At 32.0% G+C, this 18207-nt stretch overlaps 1 protein-coding gene across 1 annotated transcript in view; it reads left to right on the forward strand.

Moving 5' to 3' along the window:
• Nucleotides 1-18207, forward strand: part of LOC132561399 (serine-rich adhesin for platelets-like) — a 37618-nt gene that overhangs the window by 13594 nt on the left and 5817 nt on the right. The window contains exons 8-27 of the mRNA XM_060226125.1: nucleotides 2399-2491; nucleotides 3012-3107; nucleotides 3695-3841; nucleotides 4423-4515; nucleotides 4796-4885; nucleotides 5294-5359; nucleotides 6367-6435; nucleotides 6963-7058; nucleotides 7634-7705; nucleotides 10184-10342; nucleotides 11546-11617; nucleotides 12256-12297; nucleotides 12930-12995; nucleotides 13248-13292; nucleotides 14597-14668; nucleotides 15282-15326; nucleotides 16404-16475; nucleotides 16921-16995; nucleotides 17292-17378; nucleotides 17595-17840. Of these exons, the coding sequence (XP_060082108.1) occupies nucleotides 2399-2491; nucleotides 3012-3107; nucleotides 3695-3841; nucleotides 4423-4515; nucleotides 4796-4885; nucleotides 5294-5359; nucleotides 6367-6435; nucleotides 6963-7058; nucleotides 7634-7705; nucleotides 10184-10342; nucleotides 11546-11617; nucleotides 12256-12297; nucleotides 12930-12995; nucleotides 13248-13292; nucleotides 14597-14668; nucleotides 15282-15326; nucleotides 16404-16475; nucleotides 16921-16995; nucleotides 17292-17378; nucleotides 17595-17840 (1803 nt within the window). The remainder of the gene's footprint in view (nucleotides 1-2398; nucleotides 2492-3011; nucleotides 3108-3694; nucleotides 3842-4422; nucleotides 4516-4795; nucleotides 4886-5293; nucleotides 5360-6366; nucleotides 6436-6962; nucleotides 7059-7633; nucleotides 7706-10183; nucleotides 10343-11545; nucleotides 11618-12255; nucleotides 12298-12929; nucleotides 12996-13247; nucleotides 13293-14596; nucleotides 14669-15281; nucleotides 15327-16403; nucleotides 16476-16920; nucleotides 16996-17291; nucleotides 17379-17594; nucleotides 17841-18207) is intronic.

Here is an 18207-nt window from a genome sequence, read left to right on the forward strand (position 1 = left end):
TATGTTCCTCCTTTGTGTTCCATAGTAATGTTTAACTATGATCTATTTCAGCTGAAACAAAGATCTAATGAAAATATCACGTGTTTGATATTTATCTTATATCATATTGCATTTTACATATTTAGTATTTTTTTTTTAATTTTGTGATTACTTCACACCGAAACAGTAACTATGACTACGATTGCTGGGATGTATTCAGTATTTCGGAGTCTGGATGTTTCAGAATGAGAGAAACCGTACCAAGCGCACTCTTTCTTTTTAATTTGCTTGCTTTTAAGACAATGGTAAAAAGTTCCTCGAGACCAAGCAATATCATTCGAAATTTGCTTACTTAATAAGTATCTTTCACTACTAATTTTGCTATACTCGTAATGTTAAAGTTGATGATTAGATTTGTTATCGATTCGTTAATCGATACCCAAGCTTTAGACAGCTGATAAGCTTTTTCTCTGCATATTGTGTATACAATATATACGTTTATGCGTGTGAGAGTGCATGCGCTTTGCGAAAAGTAGTCGAAGGATTGAAACTGATCAGTGTAATATATTTTACCTGTTGTAAAACAAATATAAACATCAACAGAGTTTATTGAATAGGTAAAGGAAACATTAATACCATAAACATTCTGCTGCAACATCTGGGACCACGGAGGGACAGTGACAGCGATCAAGATTCTTCCGGTAATTATGGCATCGTTGCCTTAATAAATCGGCATTTGAAACAAGGAATTTATTCGTTTTAAAGTAGGCACCGATGCGTACGCAAGTATATAATATAAAATTTGAAGAAAAATACAAATAAATAAATAAATAAATAATAATTATACTGAACTGAAAGTACAAAATGAAGTGGATAGATGAATCCACAATATCACTGCATGGTATATTATGCGATTGGGTTAGATAGAATTAAGACGTGTATAGTGACACTATCAAAGAATATTATCCTACTACCATATCAACAAAACGCGAAGCGGCGTGTTTATAATAAACACAATAGTTACCTAAGTAATTTTACGTATGTATATTGCAAATATATTATATATTTTAATATTGATAACACGTAATATTTACCGAATATTTATCACATATTTGTTGCATCGATTTTCTCTTTGATTAATATCACTTCTTATTAATTTTCAGTGTCACATATTTATTCTCATATTAATATCACAATTTTTTTTATTCATTCGTATATTTATTATTTCATTAATATCACAACAATTTTGTTATCATCTTTATATTAATATCACATATTTATTCTCATATTAATACCACAATTATTTTCATCATTCTTGTATTTATACCACCTATTTATTCACATAACGATTTATATTAATTCAATAATTTCTAAACGCATATATATAACTATAACACAATTATTATAGAATAAATATTGTATGTGTTTTGATATGTTCATATCACACGTGTATATTTCTATTAATCCACACATACATACATTTGTCAGACTCATCTCAAATGAATGCTCAACTTCATTCACTCCTTAAGAATTTGGAATCATCCGACAGACATGGGGCCACAGCATTGCACGGTAAACATTAATCGAATTTTATCAAACAGCTTGGAATAATGATCTCAATGAAACATAAACTTTTGAAAAAAAAAATTTCGATTGTTTCTTAAGTGAAATGTTTTAATTCCATCAAATCATTTATTTCTTCTGGCTTTTTGTTAATGTTTTGTTAGTTTTTTAAAACCCTATCAAAATCAACTAATTGTTTATTCTCCATTGAACAAATATTGGCAACAAAAGAACAATGTATGAAACAAACATCTGAGAATTTTTTCTATACCATGGTATCAATAAAATCGTCAGTATGTACCAATACGACTGCTTGCTTTCCCGTCCATTCTAAACGGTACCCGGACTGAAAGAATAACTGGATTACGAATATTATATTATTATTGATATTATAATAATAGGTTCACATGGAATGAATGCGGAATCAGTGATGTCTCTCATTCGAAATGTACAACAGTCAAAAAACAACCCGACATCTATTTCGAGACAAGGTACATAACAGCAAACCCAAAAAAGGGAGCAACGATAATACATCTATCATTATTTCTATTAGAGAGAACGATATCAAAGCTATTAAATTGTCTGTTTCTAAACACTTCGTAAGGGCAACTGAATACTGAAACAGTTACCAGGATATTACGTAAATGTCACAATAAAATAACATTATTGACACCAGTCTTCGCAATTATTTAAAACGTTATTGTGAAAAAGTAGAAACCTGTATGTTTGGATCAGACAGAGCGCTTAAGTCTTCAGAGCATAAACATATTTTTAATGGTTATTTTACCGGTATATAAATGTTTAGTTAAAAGGCGCTAAACCAGTAAACTAATATTGTTCTTTTTGTTTTTTGCAGGTTCTGACGCAGGAAACACTGATATATCAGAGTATTTTAAACAACTGAAGTCGTCCCACTCTACTTCCGATATAGGATCCGGTCAAACGTTCAGTAAATACACACGTTAAAAACGTATTCAATTCTAAAAAATCTACAGGGCTGTTTTAAACTCTTGTAAAAAGTATTTTATACTGGAAAATATCCGTAAGATAAAATATGGTGTGGAATAATAAGGGAAAAGTAATTTAATTGTCCACTTAATATCATTATATTATTGGTATAAGTACAAAATTCTACGGCATTGGAAGTAGTGCTTTATCACAGAAATTCAAATATAAATATATGTGTGATTTATCTATTTTTGAGAGTTCATTACCATTTTTGCAATTGACTTAACTTTGGAATGTATTTCTCAGCTGCACTAGGTACGTACAAATCATATACAGGGCGATATACGAGGGAAGGTTTTTCAAAATGACCTGTCCGTTTATTTATCACAAATATCCAACTTCTATAGTTAAAAGAAAACAGGTGAAATAGCAAGACATAAAAAACTATATTGCAAAACTGCAAGAAGAAAAATGTAAATGACTGTATTATCATTGATATGTATGTATTTTACACCTGTCAGGTTCAGCTGAGGTTGGAAGCAATTCTAATGATCTTGCAGTGCTCCTTAAACATTTGCAAAGCTCACAGACAGGAACAAGCGGAGGGACCGGGTCAGGTAAATGTGCAACAAAAATGCTGTCAATATCATGAATCACCTTTTAACTATATCCATAGGTTTTATCCTCAAAGGTAAGACAAACTCTTCTACAATGCAGACATGGTAAATCAAGAGTTTTCGTCTCGTTTTTGGTGGGGTTTGGGTAAGGGGTTTAAAGCATATTCTGGTAAGTTCCATTTTCTTGAAAAAGACCATGATCTGCATAGATTTTTTTTGAATTGTTAAGAAATACTTTTCAAGTGTGATGTTATGATGAGTTTGAATTTGATTAATGGAAGTTTATGCATAATTACCAAGTGGATATGTATAGAACGATGGAATCTTGGGATTAATCCGTGGACAGGAATATTTCAATCCAGTGTACGAATTTTACTCGTCAGCACCAAGACTTTGGACTTTGTGATTAGTAACACACAGAATGAGAATCCCTGTTTATTTACAGACTTATGATTGATAATTTTCTCACATACTTAAACAAAACTGTAACGAATTCAAATTATGATTTATAGATCGCGTCATCATCAATGTCACATGAAATAATATATAATATTTACTTTCAACGTTGTTCCCTTATAATTTGTCAGGCGCCTTGGACCTTCAAACACTCCTTACTCATATGAACAGTCATGCACAAGGAGCAAGTGGGCATCAACTGCCGTCTAGCCTCAGCACACAGCAGTCGAGAAGTGGAATGAACGAACAACAGAAATACACAAATGACATACACACAAGTAAGACTTGTCACTGGCAACCGATTGCTGATTAAGTCGAATCAGTAGGATTAATCATTAACTTCACCTCGAACCTACATAACACAATTAAGCACATTCAGATTCGTCTTCACACAGAAAATAATTTTACTGCTTGGCAAAAACGGCATCTCAAAAAAATGAAACAGTATATGAATTATTTGTTTGCTACCTAGATATTGAATTTCGTCAGCTTATAACTTAGATTAAGGTTTAGTCCATTACCACCTCTTTGCTTACCTAGATATTGAATTTCGTCAGCTTATAACTTAGATTAAGGTTTAGTCCATTACCACCTCTTTGCACGCTTCTAGCTAAAAGATATGCTACAATCCAAGACAATTCGAATTACATTCAGAAAAAGTAAGTAAACGGGAAAAAATATTTATTATGTATATATGTTTATTTTTCTAACCTAATTGCTTAGTTAAGATGGGCATATTAAAAATCTGATAGATGTAACCGATTTTTAGTCGCTCCCAAATTGTTCGAGGTTTGTCATCTACCTGAATGTTAACCAAATTGTATGCAAATTGTCTGCAGCACTTTTTCCTCACAAACAGATCTGCCTCAAGGAGTCAATAACATTCCCGAGATTTCAAGACAAAGAGGACAGTCTAAATCTAAATCAGGTACCAGAGCTGGTTCATCACAAGGTAAATATTCGCCATAAGTGTTATGGTCCTCCAGTGTTAACCATGACCATCCGCCAACCCGCCAGCCCGTCTCTCCAGTCGCATCCCGTCCTGTCAGGATTTGTTTCATTCCAATCTTAATCAACCGCTAAACATATTTATTCATCGTTTACCCCATAGCTTTTGTTTTCATATTTTTGTATAAACAGTGAAATGTATTGTAGCTGATCTTTAAAAGATGCATTTTCTTTTTATGTGTTTCATGCATATATATATATAATGTCTTTTTCGTAACAATAAGGTTCCTCTTGGTCATCATCGTCAACGTCATCCTCTCATAACGTCAAAAGAGGAAACTCAGTTGCAGGAGCAAATCAAGACGCTGAATTAGGTAGGTTCACGCGATCAAAATAAATATGACGGAATTGTTTTTAGTATTAATTAATGTGGTTGGCAAAGAATTTTAGTTTGACATCTTGGAATCTGACGATTAAATTCAACAATGTTATTAATCACGTAACACCACCCTGGATGTTTTTGTTATATAAATTTGTATCGAGCCATATGCTACAATAATTTCAATAAATCATAGTTTTAAAGATTTCTTGAGTAGTTCGAAGTTTGTTTACAAGATCTCCGTACTCAACTCAAATGTACTAGCACCAAATATGTATTAACAGTTTGATCGTGATAAAAAGGTAACAAAATAGATATTGTTTAATCTAGTGATACAGCAAATTATTTCATATTGTCTTTTTTGACAAAATAGTAATTTTGTTTCTGATTTGAAATTTTCTAGCAAAGATGCTTACACTGATCTCAGCACTACAGCGGAGTCAGTCAACTAAAACACATGGCACACATGGTAAGCCATCAATATGTATCCTTTCTCCGAAGCAGTTCACTAAGGCAGCAATGCAATACTATCCTTCAATTTAATGAGGACAACGGGAAGCGATGTCGTGTCAGCTTGTTTCTATTTTCATTGTTGAACTCATTTTGTCAGTTTCTATGATATTGTACTAAAAGACACATTTTAATACAAATCTAGATAAGATACAGTATTGTAAAATTAATCTAATTGCATCACACAGCTGATGTGTCCTTTTATGACTCATCTGGGGTGTTAAGGGTCTAAATTTTAAATCTAGGGTGAGTAAGGGAAATCCAATGTGATTGAAATAAATGTGTAGATGGAAAGGTGCACTAGCCTCATAATTAAATGAAATCTTCAAGAATTTTTATATTGCAATGGAAATCAAAACTTAGCCTTGATACCTCATGAGTTATACAATAAAAATCTTAGATCTTTGATGCCTTAATATTTTTTTTGTTTATATCGATATTGCATGTTGTAGACAATGCTAGTGGGCTTTTAGTCCCCGAAGTGTGCCGTAACTTGCATGTCACGTTTTCATTCATGCAAATAGAAGCAATATCCGGAATATTGATATACATATAATATTGAAATTTGGGGGTAGAGCACGTCCCATTTTAAATTGTGACTTTTCTTTTGATTACTTTGGATTATTCTCAGAAGCCTCTTATCTTCAGAATTAAAGACCTAACATCAGTAACGAGTCATAGAATTATCAAAACAGCTGAATGGTGTAGTTTAACTCATTATTTGGCTCTACTCAATCTAGCTCTAAACTTGTGTTTAAAGTTGGTATTCACTTATGTGTCTTTTGAACAATCAATTGGAAACACTATGAAATTCCCTACTTTCATTTATAAATGATATCCATACATACACGTCATATTGAAAGGAAGATAGTAATATATCTTATTGGCTTTCGTCTCTCATGAATGACTTGGACATTTGATATGTGCTTTCCGAAACCAATCACTAATGTCTTTTACTTACATTAGGAACATCATCGCTGTCCAGCGAGGCAGAGATAAAGAAAGTCATGACGGAATTGGCAAAATCTGCGGACGGTAAGCAAATTGTTTTTGTGTCCATTTTTTCCGGATGATTTAAAAATAAAAATGTATGCGTTTTAACCATTTGCAATAACACACTGGGACGTGGGTAGGTTTTGGAGGTGAATTCATAGTCTTGATTAAGTAAAAAGATAATAACGGTATCTTAAAATATGTCTCTATTGATAAAGAATTAGTCATTCTAAACATAATGATTTATGAAACAACCAGTAAGTAACTGCTTCTAGATTAGATCACGGTTTCCAAAATGAGACTTCATTTAGTAACTGAAGAAATATCCTTTGTAAATACATGACGCTAAATTGGATATGTTAGTCATTATATTTTAAAAGAAAATCTAACATGTGCGTGTAAATCATAAATCGGATGACCGACTTTTCAAATATAATAATTATGTACCATCAAAACACTTTTTAAATTGTCTTTGTTATTATATTTAGTAGAATTATAAATTTAATACAGACGTCAATCATGTACACAGTTTTTTAACATGAATGTTGTGTTACGTCATATTGATATAGGCGCAACAGACGCTGAACTTGCGTATCTAATTAAGAGGCTTTCCGAACTACAGTCAGGATCCGAAGGATCGGGTGAAATGCAGACAGCAAGTTCAAGTATGTGATGTTTTTCATGCTTGTGATATTTAAATTTTGTTTCCTTTTTTGTTATTGTGTAAAGTGCATATTTTAAATGATGTACTGTAACGTGTTATGAAAAATGTAATTTATGCATCTGCAAACACCGAAAAGAGAAAAAAAAATATGTTTACATTTTGGCATTTATTTTTTAATTTAAGTAACTTTATAAAAAGTAATAATCGTCCTTCATTATACGTAACGATGGAACAGACTTTAAAGTTTAGATACAAGTTTTGTTGAGAACTACAAATAGATAATAACAATAACAATACAAATATAAATATATATTCTAATCCAAATTTAAGGGAAAAAAGGACCAATTTTAGACAGTTTAAAAATTCTTCTGAATGAATTCTGACAAGACTTTGCAAAAGGATTAAGCGTTTTCAAAAGGGGGGGATCTGGGTCACTATATGCCAGATAACTCTCTTCCTAATTTCTTATAAGTCACAAAGGAATGACATTCACTGTGTATATGTTTAAATGTATGTGTTATGTATGAACATAGATGATATTTACTATTTAGATGTTAAAAATGATATTTATTCCAGAACCCCGAGGAATTAGTTCCAGTTTTTCAGGCCAGCATTCAAAAGGAGGATCGCAAAACGGTGGCAAAGGAGGTAAGAGTTGATGTTCATACGCTTACTTGTTTACTATCTTGTGGTGAAAAAAAATAAACTGAATGTCATTCAGAGGTTTCAGGATAATCATAATACAGCCATATGTAGCATTCCATTTGTCCACTCAGGCGAAAAAGACTTTAAAGCAATTCTAAGAAATTAGAATAGTCTCCAGTGATCCATGAGAAATGAAATGTCAGTCGTAACGATATAACAGCTTTTTGGAAGTGATGTTTGATGTAATTCGAAACCTATCGTTCCAATATTTCTAATACAGATATATCTTATCATGTTTTAAAATAACTTTAAGACATATCTATTTTGAATATTGTTTAAAACAATTATGTAACCTGATAACACATGTAAATACTCGGAGTTAAGTTAAAATAATTCGAATATTTAAAAAAAAAATTATATTTCTACCCTTGAACTAGCTTTGTGCGCATTAAGACTAATTGACTGAATAAGACACTGATGGTAAATTTTAGTGATAGCTAATTCATCATACCGTCATAGTGCAAATGCCTTCTTCAACATTACAACCTAGGTTCTGCCAGGACCAGCTCTGTATTGTTCATGTTGTAGTATAGATATACTGTTCAGGACATTATCAATTACTGATGCTATTGTATTTTTTTCGACCAGGATTAATCAGCATTTTGACAACAACGACAACCACAACATCCAGGTCAGGTCATCCTAGTTCCGTGAGCACATCCACCGGAACACACAGTTCCGGTTCAAATTTAAACACTGCTTTAACCAAAGGTCAGATATATTTTAAAGAATTAGATATATAAACACATGCTTTTAGATTATATTTCTCAATTTGACATCAATATGCCAATTCAGGTGTTTGATACTTTCTATTTCTATTCCAAATCATTGAAATACGTTAAGAATTGCCGAGTTCCTGTAGAATTTGCACACAATATGAAAAGTCTCATATCTATATCATTATGGACAATTGTATTTACCCTTTTTTAAAACATGATTAAACGAGTTGTCTCAGCTTCAATCAATCACTTGTATGGCTGCGGATGACAGTCATTATTTTTTAATAAACCTTTTCAATTTTGATAGGGAATTATGCCTTATCAACCTGGTTGATAGACCAATGAGTTACCACTACGAACATTTATAGTGTTTAATAGGACAAAAAATGTACTTAACGATATTCTATACACTAGATAGGGGAACGATCTGATTGAGAAATATTATTTTTAGTTGTTCTATATTAAGCTGAACTTGTTAACTGCTCGTTAGTATCGTTGTGTCTCTGTTGTTGTTTGCTTTTGGGTTTCTTTGGGATGTGACCTGCTTCGAGTGGTAGTGTATTGGGTGGAACAGTAGACCTTTCACTAAGACGTGGTGTTATTAAACGTAATTTTTCTATGTGTATTCTTTCTTGTAGCTTAATTTTGCTTCAGTTTCATCAACTAGCATTGGGATTCTCTTTACATGTCGGTTTTTTAAAATTCAGTTCAACATTGCATTGTGATGTTGGATCACATTTCATGGGATAAATACATTTAAAGATATATTTCCCTTTAAAATACAAACCTTATTGATCTTGCAATTTCAAAACAAGCTATTAACCTATTAACTTATGGCAATCTCTATTGGTGAACCAGATGGAGGCACACGAGGTGTATTTCTCGTATAGGAACCCGGAGAAACCTTAGATATAGGACAGGTTACCTACAGCATTTCGCTTCCGATTGGAAATTGAATCCCACTTATGTAGATAAAACGCATGTTGTTTACCATAACGACCACCTATATTTTCCTATCTGTATGGTAATAATTATATTTTTTAGATATAAGATTAAAAAAGAGTTGGGTTGAAAATAGTTTTCCTTTTGGGTTGTGATTTATATTTTTACAACATATTGGTGTGCCTTTTTTCATTATTTGTTGAAACCTATAAGTTGTAATAGTAACCTGAACAAAATACTACATGTCTGCGCTGTGCACCGTAATGATATGGTTATGTTGCTTAGAGAATGGCCATGCGTAGACAAAGACATTACAGTTGTGGAATGTGTGTTTGAGGAGGGGAGAGTTGGTTCTTTGAGGTGGTGGTAGAGGTGTGAACATCATATGAGGGAACAGTCGACGGATACAATTTATATAGCACCACATAGTTTTGCCGTCCAGGAAGCAGCGTAACTCATATAAAAACGGAAAGTTATAGCATTTCAGGGATCATTATCTATTAGAAATCTAAGAGTAGCGTATTGATCACGTAAGGATATTAAATAATGGTTTTTGCAAGTTCGATTGTTTCATCAGTCTGATTATAGGTCTCCATTGGTTTGGATTCATCTACATGTCTTCTACTAATCTACCACATGAATGATTCTTTGAATTATAATTCACTGTATTTTTACAACGATATTTATTTTAAATGTTTTACTTATACTGATGTAGTGTTAAAATATATTATACTATTTGATTTCCTGCTAACTGATAAAGGTTTTGGCCACACGTCGTCTTCGTCGTCGTCTTCAAGTAAAAGTTTTGCGCAGACCTCAAAATCAAATTCATTGCGATCAACATCTAGCAAATCTAGCAGATCCAAGTCGTCCCGGTCACGGAATTCATCATCTGAACGTAAATCTTCAGCATCCAAGAGTATGTTGTTTTTCGTTTGAAAGCACCCATTTATTCTTTGTATATTCGTATAGTGTATATATGCTTATCGTTTTGATATTCATTTGGAAATTGATTGGCATGCAAACAAGGTAGATGGAAATGGCAATACGTGTAAACAGTTTTAGAAAATGCAAAATATTGGTCAGTACGTTTTCCTCTAATGTTTAAAGTTAGAAAATATGAAGTATTCATTGCCGCAGACACCATCGATTTTACTGTACGGAAACTATATGTAGCCATAACGATTCTTGACACAGATAATTCTGATATAAACAGATAGACAAATTCTATAAAGCAGTTGTTAATATTCGTGGGGGTTTTAATTTCGCTTTTTTCGCAGTCAACATCGTTAACGTGAAATTAAAACCCCACTCAATATTATAATATGTTACCCCAAGGTGGGACAACCGTGAAATATTTACTCAGCAAAATCAAACAACAATAAGCATAATCATTCAAGTTAGACCGTGTGTTTCAGAACAATATCATTATACATTCTTTCAAATTAAGAAATATTTAAAATGATCAAATTAATGAAATGTAGTGAATAGAGTTACTACATGGCTATGAATGTATATGTATATATTGGTCAGATCGATTTGAATAAAAAAAGCCCTCTTGATTTCTGTAAGTATTGTCCTTACCATCGCTTTTGTACAGTTGTATACATCCCAGTTGTATAATGAAATAATCCTTCGGTGTGCAATCTTTATAAGGGTTTACATGTGTATGTACAATCATTTATATATATTTGACCTTTTGCTGTGAAACTTAATATTCATCTCTGTGAGGAAGATTACAGCTTTGTAAAAGTTATGATTCAGTGTTTTTGGCACGGTAACATTGTACCATTCTTTTGTAACAATGTTTTGTTTGAAGACGTTTATGGAACCTGTCGAAAATACATATTGTCATCAAATTAATTCAAACACTAAAATAAATCTACTTATGTGAACGGAATCAAAACCATTCCAGAGAAAGCAAAGGAAAGCAAACAAGCGACAAAACATATGTTTATCACAAAAGAATCGTGAAAATGTTAATAGAATAACAATGCAAAGTGAAAGACTACCCAGTCCATGGTAATGACATTTCTAAGTGTTTACAATAGGAATCTGAATATCGATGTATTGTCTACAATGAAAGAAATGACCATAAGTGATCATAAAATGTATGTTACAGGTTCCAGGTCAGGGAAAACTGAGTACATCATGCTTTATAACAAAGGCGAACAAAAGAGGGTACGCTTGTCAGGTAAGTTTACTATTCATGGAAGTCTCACTTTTTCCCACTAAAGGTATGTTCTATCATCACTTTTTGTGTGAGTCTCGAATAAAGGTAGCACTTTCCGCTTTTTAGTATTTCTTGTAAAACGTCGTCAAGTAATGCTCCTTTAAATCACAAATAGTTTAAAACTGATTGTCAGACTCGCTGTCTCTTCTTCTCACTATTTCATCTTCGATTTTGCATAACTATGTATTGTCATAAAACACATATAAGAGAATACAAGGTAAAAAACCCCAAAAAGCACAACCACTTAGAAATCGTTTCGATACTGCAGATAGCGTTCCAAGTGACGTAATAATTTGTATATGAGTTGTTCAAATTAATGTTTCCACCATTTTATACATTCAGTCATACTTTTACTTAGAAAGCAAGTGACCTTCAGGAGACATTCTTGGAAAAAAAATTAAAATTTCGCACAGATTTTTCTTGAGAACTACTTGACAAAACGTCGAATCGCGGCCACATTAGATTTTGAGAAAGAATATCAGTTTTACAATACACTTAAATCTATTTGTGTACTACGCTTTTAGAACAATTGCGGTAGTTGAATAAGAAATACCTACTTAGAATTTGTTATAAATTTAACCCTATAATTTATATTGTAGACTTGAGACGAAAATTGCTGCCTCTGGTACAACAGAAATCAGGTATAAGGTTTACTAAATATCCAATATAAATTGATTGGTGAAATCAACCCTTAATCATATTGAATGGATCGTATGATCATTATTTGTTAGAATTTAGTTATGGGTGCATGTCATTGTCCAATACGATAACTATTTATCTCTCACTGAAGTGCGAAGATTGTCATTCCGTCTTTTCGTAAGTTATCTGCTCTTAGATCAGGTGTTGATTATTGAGCCATTTGTTTGTTAGAATAACGTCATAAAAGTGTCTGGGAAAACGATGTAATTTTCTCACGCATATTACACACATGCTAAGAACAGAAGATAACTCTTAACGAAAAGACGGGATCGCCACACCATGAATAAAAGATTAAGCATTTGTTGACCATTACTTTAACAAACGATCCCATATCGTATTTAGACGAAAGTATAGTGTAAATACATTGTACACCTATGCTCCTAAATATTATTTAAAAAAAATAGTAACCTTGCAGAAAATGACAAAGCTTTGAAGAATTATTTTTGAACATGTTTTCTAATATATACCTCAATGGCATTTTATACTAACTGGAAAACGATTGCCTCCCAAATACATAAAACTGTTTTTACTTCAAGTTAAACGTAAATTTATAACCATTTGAATTTTGTTTCAGGGCACCAGAGTGAAGCAGAAATAGAAAGTGTTGTTTACGATATAATAAAAAAACTACGCTTAGAATGTAAGTTGCTATTGTCCTGATCTGTAACCAATGATGGTATTTTACAAGCAAGTCTGAATTTGATGAAATGATATTTGTAATTTTGAACTTAATGTTTCATTTTATTACATAATTTTATATTAAGATTATTAAGTCATATCACGTTAATACGACTTGCTTAAACAACAAACAGATGATATTTATATTATGAAAATAATGAGATATTGCAATAATATTGATAATTGATAACGATAATATAATTTCATTTTGCAGCCGCCAAGCGCATGAGAAGCAAGGATAGTGACAGCTTTCTTTTAGGTATGAGATCTATCGATACATTTTAAGCAGAAGTTTGTAACGAAATGTTTGTTGAAATGTGGAAATTATGGGATGGGTGACAACACGATACATTGAAAATAATAATAAAAAAACCAAAACAAGCAAAAACAAAACAAAAACAAAAAAATATGAAACTAAATAAAGTTAATAAATCAATATATGCCCTTGCTGATATGCCACAATTCATTAAAAACGGTTCAGCGATATCATTCCTTTTCTGACAGCTGAAGTATTTACTGAAAATTTTAAATCAGCCTTAATATTTTAGTCTTTTCCAGTCTTTATTGATTTAGAAAAAACGACGATTTTTTAATCAATTAGTCAATTATTCCCTTTTTTTATCACTGTTCATAGTTTAACTTTCGATATCTCTCAATGTTTTAAAATTATTTTGGCTATACCTAAGAAGTAGATTTCATATTCACAGATCTGAAGTGTGAAATACCGTAAAAGTCTAAATTCGTTTATTTCTTATTGATATCGAAATAAGTTATAATTCACTTCTGAAAGGAACCTTGTAATAATCTATCTTTGTGTACTTTTCTAACCTAATATAATAGCTAAGGACTGCCACGTTGTAATTCATTCGAATAGTTGCACAGTTCAGAATGCAAACATGCACTTTACGCTGTTCTAAAATTATGTGGTAAATGAAATTTATATAATCATATGGCTGCTTCACCTCCCCATATAGATTTCGACTTTTCTTTTGATCAATTTGGATTTTCCTCAGTTGCCTCCTAGGCTTCAAAAGCTGGGACCTTAGCATCACTGATGCGTTCAAGAAGGATTCGACATCTGTCTGATGCAGTTTAATTCATTGTTTAGCTCTGTTGTATCTAACTGTTATTATTAATGGAAGTTTTTCACTTGTGTGTCATTTGCAAAATCTTAAACGATAAAAAAGCATTTTCAATAATAAAGTTTGCTTGTAATTATCAATTGGAAACCAATTACGAATTCTGATCCTCGAATAACAATTCTTTATACTCCATTTATATTTTGTTTGGAAATCGAGTATTTTAGACCTGCGTATTTCTTATTTTGTAATTTATTCAACAAACAATGACTGAAAACGACATTGAGATTGTCGTATCCTGTGCAGGTTCATGATAAAGCAGCCATGCGTATATCTTTTTATTTTAATTAGGGATGTCGTAGATGTCGTTAATGATTATTCATTCGCCTATTTAATTTTCTTAATGATGTAGTCTTATCGAAACATTCTTTCCACAAATTATAGATATTGATTCTCTACTTTTCCTTTTTTTAATTTTCACTAGGCGGTCGTTTGATCGAATTTGACAACCCAGTAGGAACTCGTGCCGGTGTCAGTGGAGATCTTGCCAACCAAGGTAAACCATTTAAAATCATTCTCTTGTGGACAATAGTGATGAAACGGATCATTTATCTTTCTTATTTAATTCACCTTAAGGTATGATGTCTTTTTGTAAGTTCTGTTCGGATAATATGGGATCTCCGATTACTTTTATTCCTTTAAACTGCTATGTTAAAGATATCGATAATACCGGCAAATCAACTAATAAAAAGGTAGCTTAATAATCAAAAGGAGTTGTTTTGCTGCACCTTTTCAGGAGTCTCTGTGTCGATCTTTCTTTTGTACAAATTTTGCCCTTTTTTTTTTTTTAATTTGAATTATCTATTAATCATCTTATACATCTACCTGTTATCAATTTGGCAAGTTTATCTGTTGATTATAATTTCAATTACAATCTTAATATTTTTGATATTTTAATATATTTTTAGATTATATATTAAGCAATAATTTTGTTGTTTAAAAACGTTTTGTTGTCCTTCGTTACATGCTGTCTTGAACTTAGCATGAACATTTTTGTCTATTTTTCCTTCAAATTTTGTCAATAACGTAATTATATCACATTAGAAAAAGCAATACGATCTGTATAATTCAAATGAAATATGAAAGTTTTGTCTTATTTTACTCTTTAGCTTCCAGTGCTGGTGCCGTTGACCAATCAGCTATTAGCAACTTCAGTAAGTAATCGTTTTATTACTAAGGAGCAGTATTATGTATTCATTTTTCGCAAATTCGATAAACTATGTTGACATGATAAAAAAATGAATATTTATCAATTACTGAAATTCCCAGAATAAAGATACCACAAGTAATTTGTAAAATGTTCTAAAAAATATTCTAAAAATAATTACATTTAATTTAAGATAAACAAAATAGGGAAGACAAGGTTCAGAGTATGTATTATCTAAAAAAAGGATATTATCTAACTTCTTTTTCTTCTGTTTAGTTAGATTTATATATTATTATCAGCATTATTTCCCATGATATATTTGCACATAAACATGTCTCCAACATATGAGATCGGTGTGTATTTAAGCTGTGACACAGGAAATAAGCAATCGCGTAAAACACTTTCATCAGTTTATATTCTGAAGAAAACTGAATTTGATTAGATGAAAAGATAATAAATACAGCACAACACCTTGAAAATAAGCCAGTTAAAAATTATATTAGTATTAAAATGAGAAATCAGTCATGGCTTTAATAATCATTTTAGAATAATTTTTAAAACTGCTGCCAATGAGGTAATAATTTGAGTTTATCAGCACTCCATAGTTCTGAAAAAAATGTTCAGGATTAATGATCACCATTTAGGTATCACATGTTATTTTGATATTAAAGCCTGCCTTATATATTCAATTCTTAACTCTACAGTCAAACCATAAAAAAGATAACACATGATGACATCTCTCCATCAATCAACGTTTTGCAAACCATCTATATACGTCTACTCATTAATCCTATTTCAAGCTTCGCTACAAAGAGCTATATGTAGTAAGGGTTGTTTTTGCCGAACACAATAATGATGCGAGGTATACATCATTTTAAAAGTTGTCATGTAGTCATTTGTTATGTGTCACTTCTGGATTTTTTCGTTACCATGGTAACCCAATAACCAGTATTTTAACCTATTTTCACTAAATTATCTGGTAATAATTACTGAAATATTGCTAAATACTGTTAAATATCATGGATGAAAGATATTAGATGATGATCAATGAACATGTAATAAAAAGTTGATGCTTCATTTTCAGCACCTTCAGACGTGTTAATGAACACTATAACAGAGTTGGTCAACCATAGAGACGTACCCAATACTGCTTCAGGTGAGTGATCAAATCATCTGACAAGCATTAATATTGATTTTAATGTAAAATAATGAGTGTTTCTATGACCTCATTATCAAAAAACTTCTACCATTGTTTTCTTAGAAATTAATAAGGATGACAAATCTAGGTATTGAAATTAATACAGTATAGAATCCAACGACAGACTTGTATAATAACATATGATTTGATGTTTTATTGATTTCTAAAAAAGTCGTTTTCGATTACATTTTCATGACGAAATTGTACCTATCGTTTGATTTAATGATCACACAGAATAAAACTAACGATCTGTCATATCACTAATTGCAAGGCCCATAACATTACGGCAATCTCATCTGTTACATCATTTTACCGATCAGCGGTCGGTCAAACGGTGCTTATTATCTTAATAAAGACACATGTAAGCAGTATGATATTGAGAGATGAATATGACATTTTTTAGGTAGTGCAACCGCGCCTGCGTCACCAACTCCAAACACTGACCTGACAAGGGCAGCCAACTCTGTTTCAGAAGCTGGTATGTTATAGACTTAGATATTTGAAATATATATCATTTGCGGAATCAATCGGTGCATTATTTTACATTTACATTTGAAAAAATGACAAAAATGGCAATAACTAAACTTGACCTATGTAAGAACATGTATATAAATGAAATTAGAAATTGAAATGATATGAAATATCTAAGCATCGATATTATCGTTTATGTTAACTATCATAAAAGGATGAACATTCCAATATCAGGTAATCGTCTATCTATGCTTCCTTTTATGCTTTGCAAAAAAGATATTTCAACAATGATCACGTTTACAGCACCGTCCGGTTTCTTGGATTCATTTTTCACCATTCAGCAGGGACAGATTGGAGTGCCAGCCGACTCACGGATGAAAGGAGAAATGAGTAAATATGTGTTATTAAGTACCAGATTTATAACATTACTTCTCATATTAACTTGTGTGCGACTAATTGAAAATTGGAATACATCCGTGAAGATCTGCCTATGATCATATTTTGTAATAGCTTAATCAAAGTCGATTATGAATTAAGTACTTGTGGACAAAATCGGTATTCTATTTGCCATGTGTGTACATAATGCATGGATGTTTAATTGAATAGGTGCCGCGGACGCATTTAGATTCGCAGCCATGACATCGCTGATGGGGGAAAATCCACCACTGAAAGAAGTTACCGGTGAGGCAGCCACTAACACCAACAGTGGTTCCGCTACTGTTACCTTAAACTCAAATACTGGAACACAGGCCAGCACCGCAAGTGGCTCTTCAACAAGTACAAACAGTGGATCTATGGCAGTCCATGCCAGCAGTGGGCCCGTAACAAGCTCTAACCATGCGAACACAATAGGTACCTTAGAAATATTCATTATTGGTGGTTCCCACCTTTCGTCTTGGATACAAATGGAATTTACACAATGTTGTTTTAAAGTGCCATCGACATTTTACGGGCCTTATATCATTAATCATGTCAATCTGTCATGTTCTATTCTATTCGGAGTTAATTTCATATATCAGAAACTTCCAGACATGTGTTTTGATATTCGCCAGTTTGTTTCATCTGATTCAATTATCATATCATTGTTTGAAGATTTGTTTTGAGTTTGTGTCATGATTTCATTGAAAAATAGATGTTTCCCGCCTTTGCCCATAACGTTTTTATTTCATTTGTTTCACATCAAAGTAATTAAGATAAAAGACCATCTAATAACTATGTA

The sequence above is a fragment of the Ylistrum balloti genome, unplaced genomic scaffold, assembly GCF_031769215.1.
Source record: "Ylistrum balloti isolate Yb309-2 unplaced genomic scaffold, AGI_CSIRO_Ybal_v1 Utg371198, whole genome shotgun sequence".
Classification (NCBI taxonomy): domain Eukaryota; kingdom Metazoa; phylum Mollusca; class Bivalvia; order Pectinida; family Pectinidae; genus Ylistrum; species Ylistrum balloti.